This window comes from Hyaena hyaena, unplaced genomic scaffold (assembly GCF_003009895.1).
Source record: "Hyaena hyaena isolate Hyena2069 unplaced genomic scaffold, ASM300989v1 scaffold_886, whole genome shotgun sequence".
Classification (NCBI taxonomy): domain Eukaryota; kingdom Metazoa; phylum Chordata; class Mammalia; order Carnivora; family Hyaenidae; genus Hyaena; species Hyaena hyaena.
This window is the reverse complement of record NW_024081520.1, coordinates 509,099-530,968: the sequence shown is the minus strand read 5'-3', so window position 1 is coordinate 530,968 and position 21,870 is coordinate 509,099. Positions and strand designations below refer to the sequence as shown.

Below are 21,870 nucleotides of genomic sequence, written 5' to 3'. Positions count from 1 at the left end.
CCGGACCGCACCCAGCGTGCAGCACACAGTCGGAGAGACGGAATTGCAGAAAGATGTGGAAGATAAAAAGAGAGGTCGTAAAATGTTTTAAATGAGATGCTTTAAGGATGTGATGGGGATTCTGGAGAAGAGATCGTCGTCCAGGAGAAAATCAGGCAAAAGTTTCAAAACTCGCTAAAATAAACAAGATCTCTCCAGAACCGGAAAGCACAGCATATCTCCAAAAGGACAAGTGAAAGCAGTCCACGTCCACGTCACACAGTCCACGTCCACGTCACACAGTCCACGTCACACAGTCCACGTCACAGGAGAGCGCGGAGCACCAGACACGGGCCAGCAGAAGAGGATGGCGCACCTGAAAAGAAGCATCTAGTAGAAATGACAGAAATTTCTCAACAGCAGCAAAGGGAGTCAGAAGGCAGTCAAATAATACTTCCAGCATGTTGAGAGAAACGGGAAACAGGAAACCCAGAGCTGTGAACCCACCACCACCTTCAGGAAGGAAGCATCTTCAGATGAACAAGACAAGAGGTTAGTACCAGCCGAACAGCACTGAGGAGCTTCCGGGACGAGTCTCCCCCGCCCTGCCCCGTGAAGCAGGGGGGCGCAGGGCCGCCCCGGAGGACACACGCCCTGCACCTCGTGTCCCACGTTAAAGGACCCAGCTCATCCTGCCAAAGCAGAGGGCCCAGAAGACGGGGAAGCTGGCGGTGCGGGAAGCGGCTGGGAGGCACCTGTCTCCGCCCAGGCAGAGGCTGCAGGGGCAGAAGCTGCCTTGCGTAAGTAGTTTGGGCCCTGAGTGTATCGAAGGCTTGCAGCTTCCAGGGCAAGGCTGCGATGGCAAACTGTGGTTAATTTTGGTCATTTTCAGCTCTTGGCACAGTAGCAGCTACCCATGCCCGCCCCCAAGAGGGGCAAACAGACCCTGTCCTCGAAATACTGGGGACTTGTTCTCTGACGGCTGCTCTTCTAATAACAGAGACGCAGACTCAGAGGCGGGGACCATGGTTGCCCCCCCCCCCCAACCCTGTGTTGCAAGATCTCCCCTCCAGCCGAAGTAACTTCCAGGAGATTTAAAAAGTGAGCACCCTTTTCCCCCAATTCCCCCTTTATTTTTCACTTTTTCCTCTTTGGGGAACTAAATATTAAAGATAAGGACATTCAAAAGCAGCTGCATGTATAAGGAAAATTAGAAAGTTACCCTGCATGTCCAGGGAAAGTCTCTAAAAGACCCACGAAGACGCAAAGGGACCCTCAGGCTGGCGCTCAGCACAGGGACATCCTACAGCAACCGAAGTAAAACTTCACCCTTGGGGAGGGGGAGGATCGGATGTTCAGGGTTACCACATGATCGATCCAAATGTCAGTGTTCAGCTAAAACTCTCAAGGCACACGAAGACGTAGGACGGCATGGCCCATTCAAAGGAAAAAAGGTAAATCAGCGGGAACTGCCTCTTGATGAAAGTGTAACAGCAAACACACTAGACAAAAACTTTAAAACAACTGCTTTAAAGTTGTTCAAAGAACTAGGTAAGGCCTCCTCCTTACCAGTAATCACTTAAACGTAAATGGATTAAAATCTCCAGTTAAAAGACAGAGACTGGAAGAATGGATAAAAACACAAGATCCAAACACAAGTTGTCTACAGGAGACTCACTTGCGATCCAAAGGCACAAACAGATTGAAAGTAAAGGACGGAAACACGGGCTCCTTGCAGACAGTCACGAGGAGAGCAGGGAAGTAGCAGACAACGCGGACTGGCATTCAGAACGGTTACAGGAGACGCAGGACGCTGGATACCGATAAAATGTCAATACAAGAAAACATAACAACTACAGACACTTGCACACCTAACCACGGACCCTCACGGTGTATGAAGCAAACACTGACAGAGTCGCGGGGAAAACAGACGGGCGGCCAGGGGGGCGACATCAACCCCCTGCTCTCGGTGGATAAAGCAGCAGCCGAAGAGGAGTCTGGGAAAGAGGACGTAACCGACGCGCAGCGCGCCCGGCCCGCAGCGGGCGCACGCGCCGTCCCCTCGGGGCGCACGCGCGTTCCCCTCGGCGGGCGTTCTCCTCAGCGGGCGCACGCGTCTTCCCCTCGGGGCGCACGCGCGTTCCCCTCGGCGGGCGTTCTCCTCAGCGGGCGCACGCGTCTTCCCCTCGGGGCGCACGCGCCTCCCCCTCGGCGGGCGTTCTCCTCAGCGGGCGCACGCGTCTTCCCCTCGGGGCGCACGCGCCTCCCCCTCGGCGGGCGTTCTCCTCAGCGGGCGCACGCGTCTTCCCCTCGGGGCGCACGCGCCTCCCCCTCGGCGGGCGTTCTCCTCAGCGGGCGCACGCGTCTTCCCCTCGGGGCGCACGCGCCTCCCCCTCGGCGGGCGTTCTCCTCAGCGGGCGCACGCGTCTTCCCCTCGGGGCGCACGCGCCTCCCCCTCGGCGGGTGTTCTCCTCAGCGGGCGCACGCGTCTTCCCCTCGGGGCGCGCGCGCGTTCTCCTCGGCGGGCGCGCGCGCCTCCCCCTCGCGCGCCCGCGGGACGTCTTCCGGGACAGGCCATGTGCTGGAGCACGTGTGAATCTCGGCAGGTTTTAAAGGAGAGACGTCGAAGGGGTGGCTTCCTGACCTCAGCAGGATGGAGACGCAAGTCAGTAAGGGGGAAACCGAACGTTCACAAATTTGTGGAAATCAAGTAATAACAGTCTTAAATCAATTGATCAAAGAAGAAATCATAAGAAAATTAGAAAATACTTAGGAACAAATGAAGATGAAAACACAACAAAACAAAACTTAAGGAAGGCAGTGGAGGTGATGCTGAAGTTAGGGGAAATGTGCAGCTACGACACATTTAACAGAGAAGTCTTCAAATCGGCAATCTAAGTTAGTACTTAATGAACGAGGAAGAGAGAGCAGACTACATGCAAAGCCAGCAGAAGGAAGGAAATAGTAAAGACGAGAGTGCACATAAACAAAATAGATAATGGAAAAACAACAAAGGAAATCTATGAAACAAAAATTGCTTCTTTGAAAAGGTCAATAAAGTTGACAAACCTCTAGCTATACATGGACTGAGGGAAAAAGAGAGAGACTCAGATAACTAAAATCAGAAATGAAGTGGGAACATTATTACTGATTCTACAGAAATAAAAACGATGGTAAGAGAGTCCTGTGAACAGCTGTACACCAACAAATCAGATACCTTTACGTGAAATGGACAAATTCCTGGAAACACCGAGCCTGCAGAGACTAAATCACAGAGACACAGAAAGTCTGAATAGACCCATGACTGGTACAGAGACGGAATCAGTGATCCAGAATCTCCCAGCAGAGGAAAGCCCAGGACCTGTCGGCTTCACAGGTGAATTCTGTCAAATATTTAAAGAAGAGCTAACATCAGTCCTCCCCAAACTTTTCTAGAAAATTAGAGAAACTCCCCAACTCATCGTGTGAGGCCAGCATTACCCTGATACCAAAGCTAGACAGACGCTGTAAGAAAACTACAGGCCAACGTCCCTTCTGAACGTTGATGCAGAATCCTCAGCATAATGCTGGCAAACAGAGCTCAGCAATGTGTTGAAAAGACTGCACACCACGACCAAGTGGGATTTATTCCTGGAAGGGGAGGAGGGCTGAACATACTAAAATTGGTCAGTGTAATATCCCACATCAACAAAATGGAGGGGACAGCCACGTGATCATCTCGGCTGATGCAGACAGCGCAGCTGACAAAATTCAACACCGTTTCGTGATAAAAACACTCAGCAGACCAGGAATGGAAGGCAACCATCCCACATCACAAAAGCCATATATCAAACCCCACAGGAACCATCACACTCAGCGCTGAGACTGAAAGCATTTCCTCCAAGATGAGGAAGGAGGCGGGGATGCCTGCTCTCACCGCGTCTGTGCAACACGGTCCCGGGAGTTCTGGTCAGAGCAACGAGAGAATAAAAAAGACATCATCCACACTGGAAAGGAGAGGCAAAGTCATCTCTCATATAATTTTATATGTAAGTCCCGAAGATCACACACACATGCACACACACGCACACATGCGCGCGCAGTGTTCAGGACTAATATGTGATTGCAGCAAACTGTCAGGACACAAGCCAACAGCCTGCATTTCTGCACGTGAACAATGGACAATCTGGAAAGGAAATTACAAAACCAATTTCACTTTCAATAGCGTCGAAGAGAAGAAAGCGCGTGGGAGTGACCTTAGCCAAGGCGCTCAGACACTCACACGATGAAGACTACAGCAGGCTGCAGCAGGAGATTCAAGAAGACAAGTGAATAAATTCACATCCTAATGCCGCCAACGTGTTAACGTCACCCACAGCGGTCTGCAGATTCAGTGCCGCACTTGTCAAAACCCTAATGACATTTTTTTTCAGAAATAGAAAAACCCATTCTAAATTTCACATGGAGTCTCAGGGGGCCCCGAAAAGTCAAAACCATCTTGGAAAAGAACACACTTGTTACTGTCCCTTAAAAGTCTGAGCTGGAGTCTAAGGAACCCCAGCCCCGAGCAGCAGTCCTGGGGAACCGGCCGGGCGCGTGAAGCCTCACCGTGCCGACTGGGCCCCACAGTGGCAGCTCGGGACCCCGAATCCAGGACCCAGAGGCGTGCGGCCCTGGCGGCCCCGGGAGGTTCACGTGCTGCAGGGTGGGTGCTGCACCGAGTCGAGCCTAAGCCTGGGATGTAGTCGCTCTGAGCCATGTGACCTTATGTCTAGTGAATTGGGAGAAAAAAGGCTGAGGGGAAGGGGACCCAACAGAACAACAGAGTTCAGAGACATGATCAAGTCCAGCATGTGGATCCTGTGTAGACACTGGTTCAAACAAATCAATGGCAGAGAGACCTTCCCAGTCAGGGAACCGACTGTGGCCTGGGTGTTGGATGGCAGGAAGGGCTCGTGTTAATCGTGTCAGGTCGTCACAATGACATGCTGCTTGTGGTCTGTTTTTAAGTCTACTGGTGAGAGCTGCTAACCGAAGTCCTGACGGGTAAAAATGACCTCTGGTAGGGAAGATGCTTTGAAATAGTCCAGGAAATGGGGTGCCTGGATGGCTCAGTTGGTTAAGCGTCTACCTCTTGATTTCAGCTCAGCTCATGATCTCAGGGTTCAGGAGTTTGAGCCCCGCATCGCGCTCTGTGCCTCTGCATTGACAGCACAGAGCCTGCTTGGGTCTCTCGCTCTCTCTATTCCTCTCCCGCTTGTGCACACGCACTCTGGCTGTCAAAATAAGTAAATAAGCTAAAAAAAAGTTCAGGGATTACTGAGTGGCTCAGTTGGTTAAGCATCCAACTTCGGCTCAGGTCATGATCCTATAGTTTGTGGGTTCAAGCCCTGCTCTGTGCTGACAGCCTCGAGCCTGCTTCCGATTCTGTTTCACCTTCTCTCTCTGCCCCTCCCCTGCACACATTCTCTCTCTCTCAAAAATAAGTAAATATTAAAAGAAAACAATTTTAATAGTCCAGGATTATTGTGTGTGTGTGGTGGCTAAGTGAAGAGGGAGAAGTCTAGATGGCGCTGTGAAGACCCAGGCTGTACAACAGCAGGACAGACAGACATTTTGCACTCTGCACCTTACACACGCCTCACTGGATCTCCACAACCACTCAATAATGTGGCTAATAGTAGCATTCCACCCTCACGGAGGAGGAAACTGAGGCAGAGAGCAGCTACGGAGTTGGCCAGGACCGCACAGAAGGTAAGTGGCTGGGCGCTGAGCCCCGACAGTGGTCCTGGAGTCCAGGCTGGACGCGCCACACAGCAGCGCCTCCTAGAGGGAGACCCCTGATAGTCACCGTGGCCTCAGCGTGCCCCCTGGACATTCACATGCCGGAGTCCTAGCCCCAGGGTGTGGTGCTAGGAGGTGGGATCTGGGGGGTAACTGGCTTACGAGTGGGACCGGTGCCCTCACAAAAGGACCTCACGGAGCTCCCTTGCCCCTCCCCCTCCCGCCACAGGAGGACACAGGGAGGGGGCAGCCACCTGCAGCCCAGAGAATGGTGGCCCCCAGACCCTGACCGCGCTGGTGCCCTGAGCTTGGACTTCTGACCTCCTGGGCCCTGGAAATACATTCCGTTGTTTATGGGCTGCGCGGTCCGGTGTTTGTTAAGGAGGCCCAATCAGACTAAGGTGGTGGTCGGGGAGGGAGCCGGCAGCAGGGCGCGAGCGGGTCAGAGGGAAAGGGCTGAAGCGGTGGCGGCCACTGCCTTGCACGAGGGACGCTTCCCGAGCAACCCCACCCAGCGCCAGAAAAGCCGGCAGCTGCACCCCCCTCCCACGCCGGCGGGGGACCGGGCACAGAGCTAAGGGCCCTGCGGCTGGTGCCATCTGAGCCATCACAGTGCCTCACTTGCAGCACCACTGTCTCCTGCGCCAGGGCCGGGCCGCCCGCCTGTCCATGCCCACATGGCTAACCCACAACCACGTGCATAATGTGAAGCAACTGTTTTCTAAACACGTCTCTGGAGGCAAGGGAAACAAAAGCAAAAGTAAACTGTTGGGATTATAATAAAAGTAAAAATTCTCTACACAGAGAGGGAAAGAATCAACAAAACTAAAAGGCAAATGAGAGAATGAGAGAAGATATTTCAAAAGACAAATCAGATAAAGGGTTACTATCCAAAATCTATAAAGAACTTTACAACTCAACACCTAAAAACAAATAACCCAGTTAAAAAACAGGCAGAAGACACGGCCAGACATTCTTCCCAAGAAGACGTCCAGATGCCGACAGACACATAAAAGATGCTCCACATCACTCATCGTCAGGGAAACACAAGTCAAACCACGATGAGATGCCACCTCACACCTGTCAGAACGGCTAAAATCACAATCACAAGAAATATCGGGTGTGGGCAAGGATGCGGAGAGGGGGGAACCCCCGAGCACTGTTGGTGGGAATGCAAACTGGCGCAGCCGCTCTGGAGAACGGTGCGGAGGTTCCTCAGAAAGTTAAAAATAGAACTACCCTACGATCTAGTAATCACACTCCTGGGTATTTACCCAAAGAATACAGGAACGCTAATTCAGAGGGATCCATGCACCCCGATGTTCACAGCATCTACGTTACCTACAGCAGCCAAGCTATGGAAGCGGCCGCGTGCCCGTGGATGAGGGATGGATGGATGAAGGAGATGTGGCGTGTGTGTGTACAGTGGAGTGTTACTGCGCCATCAGAAAGAGTGAAATCTTGCCGTGTGCAGTGATGTGGATGGAGGATTATGCTAAGTGAGATAAGTCAGTCAGAGGAAGACAGATACCATACGATTCACTCATGTGGAATTTCAGAAAGAAAACAAATTGGCAAAAGAAAAAAGAGAAAGAAAGAGAGACAAACCAAGAAACAGACTCTTAACTGCAGAGAACAATCTGATGGTTACAGAGGGGAAGCGGGTGGGGTGCCGTGTGAGATAGGTGATGGGGATGAAGGTGTGCCATGTTGAAAACTAAAAATAAAATGAAGAACAAAGAGGATATTACAGGAAGATACGACAGAAAGACATCTCTGGGGCTGAACATAGGCTTTGAGTGAAAATTCTATTTTTTTCAATAAATTCTAAAAATTGGTGAACACTCTCAGAATCAGGCTGCATACACATCAGAACTCAGAGGTGAGTAATAATAAACAAGTATTTCAAGGAGCGACCCATCCACATGCCAGGGTCACTGCTACCCATGAAAGAACGAGAAAGTCTCCCTGGTCCACAGCACCCTCCCCACCTCCCTGCACCCACTCCTTCCGCTTCCACGTCGCATTTCTTTAACTTAATATGTTTAGGGCTACTGTAAACAAAACAAAACAAAACAAAACAAAAATAAAAAACAAAAGTAAATAAAGCACAAGTCCGTGAAACATCCCAGGCCATAGAATCCCCGTCTTTGATCCCAAACCACGAGGCTGCAAGTCCCATCCCCCCCCCCCCCCCCCCCCCCCCCCCCCCCCCCCCCCCCCCCCCCCCCCCCCCCGTCTCAAGAGCCTTCATAGCCGCTCGCTGAAGCACCCTCTTGGCAGGACGCCCATGTTTTGTTTTGTTTTTTAATTTTTAATGATTTATTTATTTCTGAGAGAGACAGACAGCGTGAGCAGGGGAGGGGCAGAGAGAGAGGGAGACACAGAATCCGAAGCAGCTCCAGGCTCTGAGCTGTCAGCACAGAGCCCGACGCGGGGCGCAAACCCACGAACCGTGAGATCATGACCTGAGCCGAAGTCGGACGCTTAACCGACTGAGCCCCCCAGGCGCCCCTGTTTTTTTTTAAACCCACGAGACCCACGTCAGCTCTGTGGGCCAGTTAACTGTCCTCTGCCCGTGTCCAGTTCCCCGTGACCACAGCGGCTCTGCGCTCTCTGCACTCTGCCAGGCGTCACCCCTGGGGGGAGCTGGGTGATGGGGACAGGGCGCCCCTCTGCAGTATTTTTCCAACTTTTTGTGAGTCTATAAATATTTCAAAATAAAAAGTTCAAGAAGAAATCATTGTGCACCGCAGCTGGGGGGCCCCGAGGGCCACACTGGGTGATGGCAACTCAACGTCTCATCCACCAGGGGGCCTCAGTTAAACAGCCTCTCGCCTCCTTCTCGTCCGCACCCACGGCGCCTGCCCTGCACCCCTGCCCTCGGTTCTCAGCCCCCAGCACGAAGCACCCTTCCCCTCCCCCGCCCCTGCCGAACAGCGGCACAACCAGGGAACGGCCACCTTGTTTGGCCAGGACGGCACGCCCGGGGCGGCTGCTGGGCACCTGCCGAGGTCATCGCTTCTGGGTTTCAGCAGGGCTGGTCCCTTGGGCCTGCACTGTCATCGTCTCCCTGCCACAGCTCAAAATCTTTAAAAAGTAAGAGATCAAAGGAGTTTTGATGTCGCCATGCCTGGAAAGGCCCCAAGGTTCCCACATCATTTCATCTTGTTCCTGGGGGTGCTGCCGTCACCTGCCCAAGCGCAGCCGCCACGTGTCACTTCCCACAGAAATCGATGGGCAGCAGTGTCCAGTGGAGTACAGGCACTCACAGCGCAGCGCTGGCCGCCGATCGGTGTCAGTGCGGCCGGGAGGGGCTGGTGCGGCAGAAATGCAAACGTCAACCTTTATTTTAAGTTTGTGTTTTTCACTTTCAACTGGGTTTTACTTCCACGTAGGCGAACGAGAGGAGAAGTGCATAATAGAAGACATTCCGAGCGAAACGCTGCTAACAGGTGGGTAGCTTGCGCCCGGCTGAACGCTTGGCTCAGTGCGCCGCCTGACGGCGCGCACGAGTCTCGGCGCGGGAGCCGCCTGCGGGGTGGTCTCGCTGTGTGGGTCGCTCCCGGGACGGTGTATCGGGGCAGGCAGAGCTGACAGCCGGGAGGGGACTGCCTGATTCATAGACTGGGAAACAGTTACAGCACCGCAGAATCCAGGCTTGATCCGTCTTTCCCGTTGTCAGGTTTCCTTAAAGAAAAAAGTCTCTGGAACCATTAATCATGCTAATTATCCAGCTTGGTCCAGAGAAATAGCATGAAGCAGCAGAAGTTAATGTGTCTGAGCCCCAGCCCCACAGCGTCCCGTCCCGCAGGGCGTGGGGCTGGAGGGGGACGGGGGTGCGCCCACAGGACCAGCCATCGGCACGGTGACTCCTGCACCCTCCCCACACCACCTCCACGCTCATCTCTGTTCGGCTGAGCCTAACTAGCCCGCTGAGAAGGACACACGCTTCAGAATAGTTTGGTAAACACAGCACATTCAGCGTTCAGGGAACATTGACATCAAGCCCCTGATTTTAACGGAAAAAGGGAAAACACGGCGGAATCCCCGTGTTCACGGCCCTGCCCATGACCCCACGTCGCCCTGAGTAGTGTCGAATCCTCTCCACGCCCCCTGGTGCGGGAGCGCCTGCTGATGTGACTGCTGCAGGGGGCCCATGTGGTGTGGGCAGGGCCGCCCGGCCCCAAGGCCGGCCCGGCCCCGAAGAAGTGTGTGCCCTTGGCCAAGCGCCGGAAGCTGCCTGCTTCGTTTGTCAAACGGGATACAAATAACAACGACACTTGTTTCTTTGTGGGATGAACTGAGTTAACATTCGTAAAGCTCGTAGAACGCAGCCGGACACACCGAGCAGACTGCGCGCCCCGGCCCGGCTCGCTCGGCCCAGGCCCAGTGTGACTGCTGGCTGGCAGTCGGTGGCTCCGGCCCCCTCCCAGTAACCTGTGAAGGGGCAGAGGGGGAGGAGCGACAGCGGTAGCCTGCCCACTGCACCGCTACCTAGCGGCCCCGCCAGCCGGAGGCACCTGTCCCGGGCACACCCGTGGCAGTGACGCTGAGTCACCTGACCCACTGGAGGGGTCTGAGGCTGGAAGGCAAACGCAGCCGGATGGCGGTGTGAACGTGGAGGCCTCGTGCTGGCGGCCCCGCGGCCCGAGTCCGGAGACAACGGGGCCCCTCGTCCAAACGGTGCTGCCCTGGTTCTTTCCTGCTCCGACCGCCCCCCGCCCTGCCTCCTCCAGCCGCCATCGCCGCTCTGCCCCCGCTCTGCCCACTCGGTGGTCTTCTCAGCCATCACCCCTGCAGCTGTTTGGAGCTGGAGCTCAGCCACTGACTGTCTGCTGTGACTACGGGGAAACTGTGGGAACACGTCGGGTCCCATGTTTCAATAGTTTTAAAAATGATAATATGGCCCCGAGGAGTCTGGCTGGCTCAGCTGGTAGAGTGTGTGACTCTTGATCTTGGGGTCATGAGTTCAAGCCCCAGGTGGGGCGTGGAGATTACTAAATAAATTTAAAGATTTTAAAAAATGCTAAAATTCTTTAAACATTTATTCCTTTTTAATAGGCAGAGGGACAGAGCACAAGTAGGGGAGGGGCAGAGAGAGACACACACAGAATCTGAAGCAGCTCCAGCCTCCCAGCTGTCAGCACAGAGCCCGACGCGGGGCTCGAAGCCGCGAACCGTGAGATCATGACCTGAGCTGAAGTCGGACGCTTAACCAACTGAGCCACCCAGGCGCCCCACGATTTAAAAAAAAATTTAAACACCATTATTAAAAAAGAGAGAGCATACGGTCCTTAAATCCCATAGGATGCTAGTGGAGAAAAAAATACTTGATTAATCCCTCACCTGAAAAAAGAAAAAAAGAAAGGATGAGGAACAAGGACCTGATACGATAAACGGGAAACAAACAGCCGTGAGGCTTAACCCTCACTACGTTTCACATCACATTAAGTGCAAATGGACAAAACCCTCCAACTAAAAGACAATCAGACTGGATTTAAAAACAAAACAACTACATACTGTTCCCAAGTGAAACCCTTTAATTTTTTTCTAACTGTTTTAAAAGTTTACTTATTTTGAGAGAGAGAGAGAGAGAGAGAGAGAGAGAGAGAGAGAGCAATCATGAGAGGGGCAGAGAGGGAGGGAGAGAGAATCCCAAGCAGGCTCCACACTGTCAGGGCAAGCCCTATGTGTGGCTCGAACTCACCAACTGTGAGATTGTGACCTGAGCCGAAATCAAGAGTCAGATGCTCATCCTATGAGCCACCTAGGCTCCCCCAAAACAGAATACTTTAAATATCAGCAGAGCTTGAAAGTAAAAGAATGGGAAAAGACATAGATGTAAATAGGAACCAAAAGAAGGTGCAAAGTAGACTTTAAGAAACTAAGTATTACTGGGGGCAAAGAGACACACATGTCACGAATATTGGGCTTGATAACAGAAAGATGTTTGGCAGGTGTTTCCTACTTGACTATTCTCAGTTTCTTCTAAAGGATTTTGAGCATGATGAACCATCAGTTAAGTCTCTCTTCTTTTCCTTTAACTACGATTGTATCTTTAACCATCAGCCCATTACTTGGATGTGCCAAATAATGGAATAGCATGTCCCAGAATACAATTCCTAAACATTTCAGTAAAGATTCCTTTTTATGGGGTGCTCTCTCTCTCTCAAAACAAACTTTAAAAATCCCCTTTAGGAGGCAACGTCACTGCATATTTACTCTGTGCTTTCTCGTCCATCGTACGCTGCAAGCTCCCATCGCTGCAGCCAGGACGGTGGCTCCGGCCACTGCTCGTGTGAGCCCCTTCCTGCTGCTGCGGGCCAGGCTCTCTGGGGTTCCGGGTGCCTGTGCAGCCTGAGCCCGAAAACGGCTCTGCTTCCACTGCCCGTCTCGCCGAGCCACTGCCAACCCTCCGCTGTCCACAAAGTCCCTGACGCACACTCAGTGCGCCCGTGATGGCGAGTGCTCGTGCCGAACACCGCTGGGTTAAGAAGTGCCAGGCTGGAAGGGTGCTTACATTTAATTTTCAGTGACCATTAAAACGAAAACAAAAATGTTAAGTTTTCTGGGGTGTGTGGGGCTCCGAGGCCATGTCTGGTATCCCTGCCAGGAGAGCACACGCCAGGGACAGCCCGTTCTGTCTTCACTCTGAGGTACGACGGGATCCAGTGCAAGGCACCCATCTCGAAAGTCTGAGAGAGACGACCTCAGAGCCAGTGACCCAACGCCACCTGAGGTGGTTTCGCTCGCTGGCACTAGGAACAAAGAGCCGCAGGGAGTCTGAGGGGTCAGCCTGCCCCCCGGGAGGCAGCTCAGGACGCCTTGTAAGAGCAGAGACTAGACTTCACTGGCCAAGACACGGGCTTTGCAACCACCTTCACCGCCCAGCGGCTCTGTTTCCTTATCTGTCACCCGGAGCTCGCACCTGCCCTGGAGGGCAAGGCGCCCGGCATGGCCCGCGGCCAGACGCAGGGGTTCACCAGCGTCCGTTCCCGCTCTTCCGGGCTCTGTCTCTAACCTTATCGACTTGGTGTCCCAGGCTCCGTCCTAAACTGCCCACGTGCGGCCAGACTCTGGCCCAACCCCCCTCCACCACCCAAGGGACGGGCACTGAAGAGAGGGAGGGGGCGCTGGCGGGGACGGGGGTGCGGACAGCTGTGTGACCACTGCTGACCTGGAGAGCTTGCCTTGCTGGCCCTGAGTCACTTTTCAAACAAGACCACTAGTCCCTTGTAAAAAGAGAAAGAGACGTGCCTTGGAGCGCAGTGGTCATAATGTGGGGGACTGTTCTTTTTTTTTTTAATTTTTTAATGTTTTATTTATTTCTAGGAGAGAGAGAGAGATAGCGTGAGCAGGGGAGGGTCAGAGAGAGAGGGAGTCACAGACTGAAACAGGCTCCAGTCTCCGAGCTGGCAGTCAGCACAGAGCCCGACGCGGGGCTCGAACCCACGAACCGCGAGATCATGACCTGAGCGAAAGTCGGACGCTTAACCGACTAAGCCACCCAGGCGCCCCCCTTTTTTTTTCTTCTAAGAGAAAGAGGGGCGAGCTGAGAGAGAGAGAATCTGAAGCAGCTCCAGGCTCCGCACTGTCAGCACAGAGCCCGACCCGGGGCCCCGACTCATGAACAGTGAGATCACGGCCTGAACTGAAATTAAGAGTCAGACATTCGGCCAGCAGAGCCAGCCAGGCGCCCCAGAGGCTGTTCATTAAAAAAAAAAAAAAAAGTTAGAATTCAGAACCAAGAGAAATTTTGCTCCCGGTTGCTCCTGTTCACTAGGTCCCTCGATGGGGTGCCTGGCTGGCTCTGTCAATTGAGTGTCTGACTCGATATCGGCTCATGATCTCCCAGTTTGTGAGACTGAGCCCCCCGGCGGGCTTGCACTGACATGCAGAGCTGCTTGGGATTCTCTCTCTCCTCTCCCTCTGCCCCTCCCCTGCTTGTACACACTCTTATTCTCTCTCTCTAAAAATACAATAAAATAAAGGAAAATAAAATAAAATAATAAAATAATATAAAATAAAATAAATAAAATAAAATAAATAAATTAAATAAAATAATAAAATAAAATAAAATAAAAAAAAGTCCTGGATAGGATTCACTTTGCCCAAGCAGACAGGATTCTTGCTTTTCCCTCAGGCCCCACTAAGGACAGGAGGCGGGGGCGGCCCCCTCCCCGGGAGCAGCTCCGTCCACATGGGGGGCCGCACCTCACCTCGGGCTGTGTCGGGTCAGGTAGCCTCTGGAGCCGGCCCTGGGCCGAGGGTCCACACGCAGGTGGTTCACTGAGGAGATGCCCCCCGGACGGGGAGGGGCGAGGAGCCAGGCTGGCCTTTCGGGAGGAGCCCAGGGCACCCTGAGCCTGGGGGCCGGGCACACACGGTAGCACAGCAGACACCGGAGCCGGCACTTCCCTTCTGAGCAGAAACCCGCGAGGGAAAGCAGGGCTCGGCCAGGCGTCTGCACTCCGCGCCCACCAAGCAGCCACGGGCGGGGGCACCTAGACTCATCGACACACAGATGGACGGACAGAGGTGGGTCCGCACAGTGGAATGTTATTTAGCCACAAGAACGAATGAAAGAAACGAAAATGAAAGTCTGACACCTGCTACTAGGTGGTGGCCCTGGAAGGCACCAGCCGAGTGAAACGAGCCAGCCACGGAAGCCTGTCCTGCGTGGCTCTGCTCGAACGAGGTCCCAGGAGGAGCTGGATTCAAAAAGCCAACAGCATAATGAGGTGACCAGGCAGTGGGGGGGGGGAGGGGGGTGGGCGTTGCTTAAATGGGGACAGAGTTTCTGTTTCAGAAGATGAAGTTCTGGTGTGGACGGTGCTGACGGCGGCAAGACACTGAGCGTAATGCTGAGCCCAACGCCTAAAATAATCGTTAAAATGTTACATTTCGTGACATACGTTTTACCACACTTTTGAAACATTTAAACGATGGGCGGGCTGCGCACACGGTCTGCCCGCCTCCCGCAGAGGCGTGGGTGCGGGCAGGTCCCTAACGCTGCCGGCCGACCCGCTCCGAGAGCAAGCGCGGCTCAGGTGCCCCGGGAGGCCACGGGGCAGCGATGCATGCTGGGCCGGCGTGGCGAGCGGCAGGGAGAGGGGCCGACGGGCCGATGGGCAGCGAGTCCCGACAGCGTTCCTCCCCGCTTCCGGCCCCAGATGTTACCACCACCAGCCGCCACCTTGGCGCCACAAGCCCTTTGCAAACACGCCGCCAGTTTGGGAGAAACATCTGTGCTTCCAATCGCTTCTCCTTGGTGAAAACATGACAAGCCCCCCAGGAGACATGTGGAGACATTGTCTGCCACCTCGCACGCTGGCCCGGGGGATGGGCTCACGTTCGCGGGACAGAGAAACGGGCAGAAGATCAACAGGAGGGACCCAAAGTGCCAGCAAGTGGTGGACAGGCACTCGGCCCCACCCGTCGGTGGGGAAGCACAAAGCCAAGCCCGGCGAGGTGCCACCACCCCCACCGAAGGCGCAGGTGTCCCAGTGCGGTGCAGGTGCGGGCCCTCACACACAGGGCAGGGGCATCACCCCTCCTGAGGCCTCCCGTGGTCCTGCTAAGCAGGAACTTCCCGACAGAGCTGCGCACGTGTGTTCGCTGGTGACGCCCCCAGCCTGGGCCCTGCTCACGTGCCCGTCAACAGACGGGTGTGAGGTAGCGTCCTATCCAAACAGCATGGCTCTGGGCACGTGCCGGCAGGAGAGGCTCGCCCCGCAGTCACGAAGCCCATCTGTCTGTACAAGTCAGAATGGCGGTCGCCCTTAGGACTCAGGCAGTGTGTGGGGGCATCTGGGGTGCCGACGATGTCTGACCAGGGCGATGCACGTGTGCTACTGGCTGAGCTACACACCAATGATGTGCATGTCACGTAGGACCTCTCGCCACACGCGTGTGCACTCCCGTCATCCCCACCCACCTCGCTGTGCTTCCTCTACATGGAATCTCCATATGGCTCACCAGTTTGTAGGGAAACAAAGAGCCTTCAGCGCACCTGGAACATTCTAGAAGACATTGCTGCATGTTCCTAACTACTCCTGAGGGCGATAGCTCTCTGTGCCAGATCACACCAGGGTCAACCAGACTACTGGGCCGTGGACCACCACCCTGCTTTGTTCCTCTCTCTGTGTGGACCCCACTGCAGGGTACAGAGGAACAGTTAGGCGTACCGGAGAATGGCCACATAACTGGGTGGGAAAATCAGGTTACAGATAACACATGCAGTATGGTTTCACTTCTTAGACAAGACGCAGCGCGCACTTACAGGAAAGAGACCGGAAGGGCCGTTAATGCTGGACACCAAACACTTCTCGAGGGGGTTTACTTTCTCAGTCTCCTACAGTGGACGCACCTGACTGTTTAACACCAAGCAGTGGCCCACGGTCACAGCCCCAAAGACTCACAGTCCGGGCTGGAAGGGCACGGCCACACAAGGGTCACGGGGGGGGGGGGGTGCTGAGCGCCTGGACAGGGTGCGCATGGGGCCCCAGGGACTGGGGGGGAACAGGCGCTTGGCCTGGGAGGGGACGTCTGCCTGCCTGGCACCCAGCGGCTCCCAACCAGTGCTCACTTCAGGGAACACCCACGAAGGGCGCCTAGGAAGCTGGGTGGGCCCGGGAGCTCTGTATGAACCACATCTGAGCTTGAACACCCACGTGCGCACACACATGTCCAAGGCCGTGGAGTGGAGTGAGTGGTGTAGTTGGAAGTGAGGGGGCCAGGCCTCGATATGGAAATCAAGCCGAGTTTCCATCCTGGCCTGGCCTGGTATCATCGAGATAGTGTCAGAAGTCAGGCTCGGGGCGCCTGGGGGGCTCAGTAGGTTAAGCGTCCGACTTGGGCTCAGGTCATGATCTCACTGTTCGTGGGTTTGAGCCCCGCGTCGGGCTCTGCGCTGACAGCTCAGAGCCTGGAGCTGCTTCGGATTCTGTGTCTCCCTCTCTCTCTGCCCCTCCTCTGCTCACACTGTCTCTCTTTCACTCAGACATAAAACAAAACATTAAAAAATTTTAAAACAAAGTCAGGCTCCAGGGCTGTGTGAGTGGCTCTGGTTACGACTTTGCAGGCCGTAGGGTTCGATGGGGCTGAGAGGTCGCTGCGCACCACAGGCCCGGCAGCAAGGTCAGAAACGAGTTACCAAGAGCTTGCCCAGCCCTTGCGGGGCGCTAAGCTCTGCATTAAGCAACTTGCAAACGTTAGTTAACTCACTCCTCACACCCTAAGGGATAGACGTTATTATCCCGGCCTTACTCAAGGGGAGAGGGAGGCACGGAGCAGGGCAGTGCCCTGCCCGAGGGTCCCCGCCCCTGGCCAGAACCCCCTGCTCTGTGCACGTCCGGTGAGAAGTGTACGGGGCAGCCTGTCCCTGTGGGCATTGTGCCTTGTCCCCCGGTCCTGCCCTGGGACCGCCCTCCACCGCGGACGCCCAAGCCATGCTTCTCCACTGCCATCTGGTGGCATCCTGGGGGCATGACCCCTCCCGCCCTCCCTCCTCCCATCTTGGGGGCTGGATGGGGGCGTGCTCAGCGCAGCTCGCTGATCGAGGCAAGGCAGACAGAAAGCACTCTCGCTCTTTCTGGTAACTCAAGGCAGCGTGCCACGAACACGGTGTTTTGACGATGGGCCCAACTGGCACTCATTCATCCACAATCTTCACTGAGCGTGTGAGGCATTCACTCATTCACAAAACCGTATTGAGCCTCTACCGTCGAGCCAAACGCCGCTCTCAGCTGACGGCCAGGGGGCCCACGAGAGAATTCGGCAGGCTCCCTGGGCTCTAGCACCTCGCAGAACACAGGCGAGGGGACTGCAGGCCGCTAGAGCAGCTGGCATGCCGGCCGGAACGGCCCAGCCCGGGCAGGTGCGGCAGTGGTGACAAGGGCAGAGTCCAAGAAGGGGGGCACGGGCGGAGCGGGGGCACCCCAGCCACTCCACCGAGACACAGGCAGCAAGGGGAGCTCCGGGGGTCAAGACACGCGGTGGTGGGAAGACGGACGCACTGACTCTTCCCGTCTGGGGGTCGGGGTCGGGGTGCTGGACGTGGGCCGGGGGGAAGACGAGGCTCAGAACGGGAAGCTCCTGAAACAGGGATTTCCAGGTGGTCAGGCATGTGGAGAGTGACCTGTCTGGCCGTGTGCTCCCCTCCGGGAGCACTCAGCCGCTTCAGCAAAGGCGCCTGGTACGTTCCGGGCTTTCTCGCTCAAGGTGGTGACTGTCGCCTGCGCACTTGAAGAGAAAGGCGCAGCCTGCTGCTGCTGCGGGCGTGCTGGGCGGCGTCAGGTGGGCCCTGTGGCTGGCGGCGTGGGTCCTCCGCCTCCTGGCTGGTTTGTCTCCACTGCTGACGAGCAGGGGTGCCGCGGCGTCTGCTTGCGGCTGTCTCACTTCGTGTGCTCTCACACTCCTGCTCATGCCTCAGGAGGCCTGTCTTCCGGGTGAAGTGGCCCCTTTATCGTTACGTAACGTCCCTCTTTGCCTGAGGTTTTCACTGCTCTGGAGTCCACTTTATTGGATACTCAAGCCACTCAAGCTTTTCTTATCAATGTCAGAACCGTATACCTTTTTTATCCTTTTACCTTTAACCTACGTATAGTGTTATATCCAAAGTGACCTCCTTGTACACTGCATAATAGTTGGGTCATTTTAAAAAAACCCTATTCTGACAATCTTGGCCTAATCTGTTTAGACCATTTATCTGTAAGGTAATAATTACGTGAAATATGTACTGTCAGGATTCTGGTCCGCTGGTTTATTGTTCTCTTTTTGCTCCCTCTGCTTTCTGTTCTTGTTGCCATTTCCTACCTCCTGTGGGTTACTTCAGTGTTTTGTAATAAGCCATTGTTGTTTTATCTATAGTGTTTTTCACTATGTCTCTTTGTATAGTTTTATTAGCGTTTGCTCTAGGGATTACAATGCACATACTTAACTTATCACAGTCCATGAGGATCGATATTTTGCATTTTTTCAAGAGGAATGTAGAAACCTTAAGACCACGGAAATTCCCTCGCCCTCCTCACCCTTTGTAACATAGTCGTCTTAAATGTGACGTCTACAGAACCACATCAGACAATATTATATACGCTGTTTGCTTTCAACTGTCAAACAATTTTAAAAATAGAGAATGCTCTATCATCGTTTCCCTAGTTACTCTGTTATTCTCTCTTCCCTTCTGGTGTTCCAAGTTTCCTTATCATTCTCTTTCTGTTTAAAGAACTTCCTTTAGCAGTTACTAAAAAAATTTTTTTAAGTTTATTCATTTATTTTTTGAGAGAGAGCGAGCGAGCTGGGGAGGGACAGAGAGAGGGACACAGAATCTGAAGCAGCCTCCAGGCTCCAAGCTATCAGGACAGAGACCAATGCGGGGCTGGAACTCACAAACCCTGAGATCACGACCTGAGCCAAAGTCAGATGCTTAACCAACTGAGCCCCCCAGGCGCCTCTAGCAATTATTTTAAAGCAGGTGTGCTGGTGAAAAATTCTTAGTTTTCCTTGACCTATAAGAATATTTTGCCTTCATTCTGAAGGGTATTTCCGGTGGATATAGAGTGTGGTTTGACAGTTGTTTTCTTTCAACACTTGAAAAATGTGCCACTTCTTTCTGGCCTCCATGATTCTAATGAGAAGTATATTGTCATTCAAACTGTTGTTACCCTATCAGTGATACATAGTTTCTACATTCCATATATATTTTTGTCTTCTGAAAATTAGTAAAAAGAAACATCGTTTACCATGGAGTCGGGTGGCCAGCAGGGGGAGCGCTCAGCCCTGCCGCTCCCGGGCAATTGCAGACCCACCCGGAAGGGACGCACCTCGCAGCCGGATTCCACCGTGGCTCCTACTTTACTAGCCCTGCAGGACGGAGGAAGGTTTCCTCCTCCCCCAGCAACAGCCCAGCCAATGAGAGACAGCCATGGGTCAGCCAATGAGAAGCCACTACACTTCCGGCTCCCAGTTTCCTCCAATGGACTTTCTGTTTACAACAGCCTCCCGCTGCGTGCCCTGCCGGAGGCGCACCCGTGGCTCTGCCGGCCTTCGGCGGCCTGCTCTCTGCCGTCCTGAGTAGGCCCAGTTTTGCCGGGAAAACAGCTGGCAGGTTTAGATTTGGGTGAACAGGCTTTGGTTTTTGAAACCCTCTTCAGAGGAGCCAACCTGAACCGTGTAGGGTGTCGCACGCGGCGGGTGGGATTCCCAGCTTTGTCGCGTTGCTTGTGCTGCACCTGCCGCTCGGGTGCGCCGGGGCCCCTGCCGGATGAGAGGTCTCTCCCTCAGCCTCCGGGGTGCCCCCCGCCCCTCCCGTGGTGCCCTCCCCCGTGGTGCCCTCCGCCCCCCGCCCCTCCCGTGGTGCCCTCCCCCGTGGTGCCCCCCGCCTCTCCCGTGGTGCCCTCTCCCGTGGTGCCCCCCCGCCCTTCCCGGGGTGCCCTTCCCGGGGTGCCCTCCCCCCCGTGGTGCCCCCCCACCCTGTGCCCTCCTCCCCGCCCTTCCCGGGGTCCCCGCCGCCCTTCCCGGGGTGCCCTTCCCGGGGTGCCCTCCCCCCCGTGGTGCCCCCCCACCCTGTGCCCTCCCTCCCCGCCCTTCCCGGGGTGCCCCCCCGCCTTTCCCGGGGTACTCTTCCCCCCCCGCCCTTCCCGGGGTGCGGGGTGGGCGCCTCACCAGGACCCCGCTCCAGCCCTCGTGAGGCGCCCCGCGGGAGAGGGGTGCAGCTTCCTTCGCGGGGCGCGTCGGGGGCAGGGCAGGTGTTCCTCCACCCCGCGGCATCAGCTCGCTCTCTCGCTCTCGTCCTCCCTCCCTTCAAGTTTGGTCTGCAGCTGCGGCACCCAGGCCAGGCACCCAGGCCAGGGCAGGTCGGGTGGGCACTCGGAACAGGGCGCTCACTGCTGAGGTGCGAGGTGCGCTTTGAGGCTTGAGGTTCTCCTTTTTCTACCTTTCCGAGTCTTCTGACTGTTGTTTTATACGTTTTGCCCAACGTTTTTAGCTGTAATTAGCAGAAGGAAGAGGGTGGAACGGACTTCATCTTTTCTAGAATCGTCAGTGATCCTTAACATTATTTTAATGTTCATTTTTGAGAGAGAGAGACAGAGCAGGGGAGGGGCAGAGAGAGGGAGACACAGAATCCGAAGCAGCTCCAGGCTCCGAGCCGTCAGCACAGAGCCCGTCGTGGGGCTCGAACCCTTGAACCCTGCGATCATGACCTGAGCCGAAGTTGGATGCTTAACTGACCAAGCCACCCAGACGCCAAATTTTCCAGAGCAAAAGCCGCTTGACTTCACTTTTCCAAATAACGACTTCCCCAGTCCGTACAACGAATGCGCAGGCTCTCCGTGGCCCTGCCCCTGCCCCGCGCCCAGCGCCGATCACGGTCCTGTGCCTACCCCCTCACCCCAGCAGCCCTGCTGTCCCCTGGCACCCCAAGCGTGCCCCTGCCCCCGGGCCTCTGCATACACTCCTGCGAGACAGTCTTCCCCAGGCGGGGGCAGCATTACGTGGCGGCAAAGGGAAAGGCGCTGCAAGGCCTGGGCTTCAGTCCTGACTCTGCCACTTGCTGGGTGTGTGACCTCAGGCAAACTGCTTTCTCTGCTTTGGTTTCATCATCTGTAAAATTATCATAAAACTAGTACCACCTACATAGTGTTGTCCTGAAAATTCAGACTATGTGTAAATTCTTTAGAATGCTTGGCAAGTAATGAGAACTGAATGGGTAATAGAGACAGAAACAAATTATAAGGATACTCAGTATAAAATTATATACATATTTTACCCCCCTATTCCTTTGAGTCTTTGCTCAAACTTCAGGGAAGCATTCCCTGACTTCCCCATAGAACACTCCAAGCCCCCATCCCTGTTACTTGCTTTTTCTCACAGCATTCTTTTTTTTTAACTTTTTTTTTTTTAATTTTTTAATGTTTTATTTATTTCTAGGAGAGAGAGAGAGAGAGACAGCGTGAGCAGGGGAGGGTCAGAGAGAGAGGGAGTCACAGACTGAAGCAGGCTCCAGGCTCTGAGCTGGCAGTCAGCACAGAGCCCGACGCGGGGCTCGAACCCACGAACCGCGAGATCATGACCTAAGCGAAAGTCGGACGCTTAACCGACTAAGCCACCCAGGCGCCCCATTAA

General features: G+C 54.7%; 1 protein-coding gene across 1 annotated transcript in view; it reads left to right on the top strand.

Annotated features, from left to right (window-relative positions):
• The first annotated feature begins 9,073 nt into the window (after positions 1–9,073).
• The window catches only part of LOC120222531 (transmembrane emp24 domain-containing protein 11), a 25,579-nt gene continuing 12,782 nt past the window's right edge, over positions 9,074–21,870 (top strand). The window contains exon 1 of the mRNA XM_039220406.1: positions 9,074–9,197. Coding sequence (XP_039076337.1) covers positions 9,074–9,197 — 124 coding nt within the window. The remainder of the gene's footprint in view (positions 9,198–21,870) is intronic.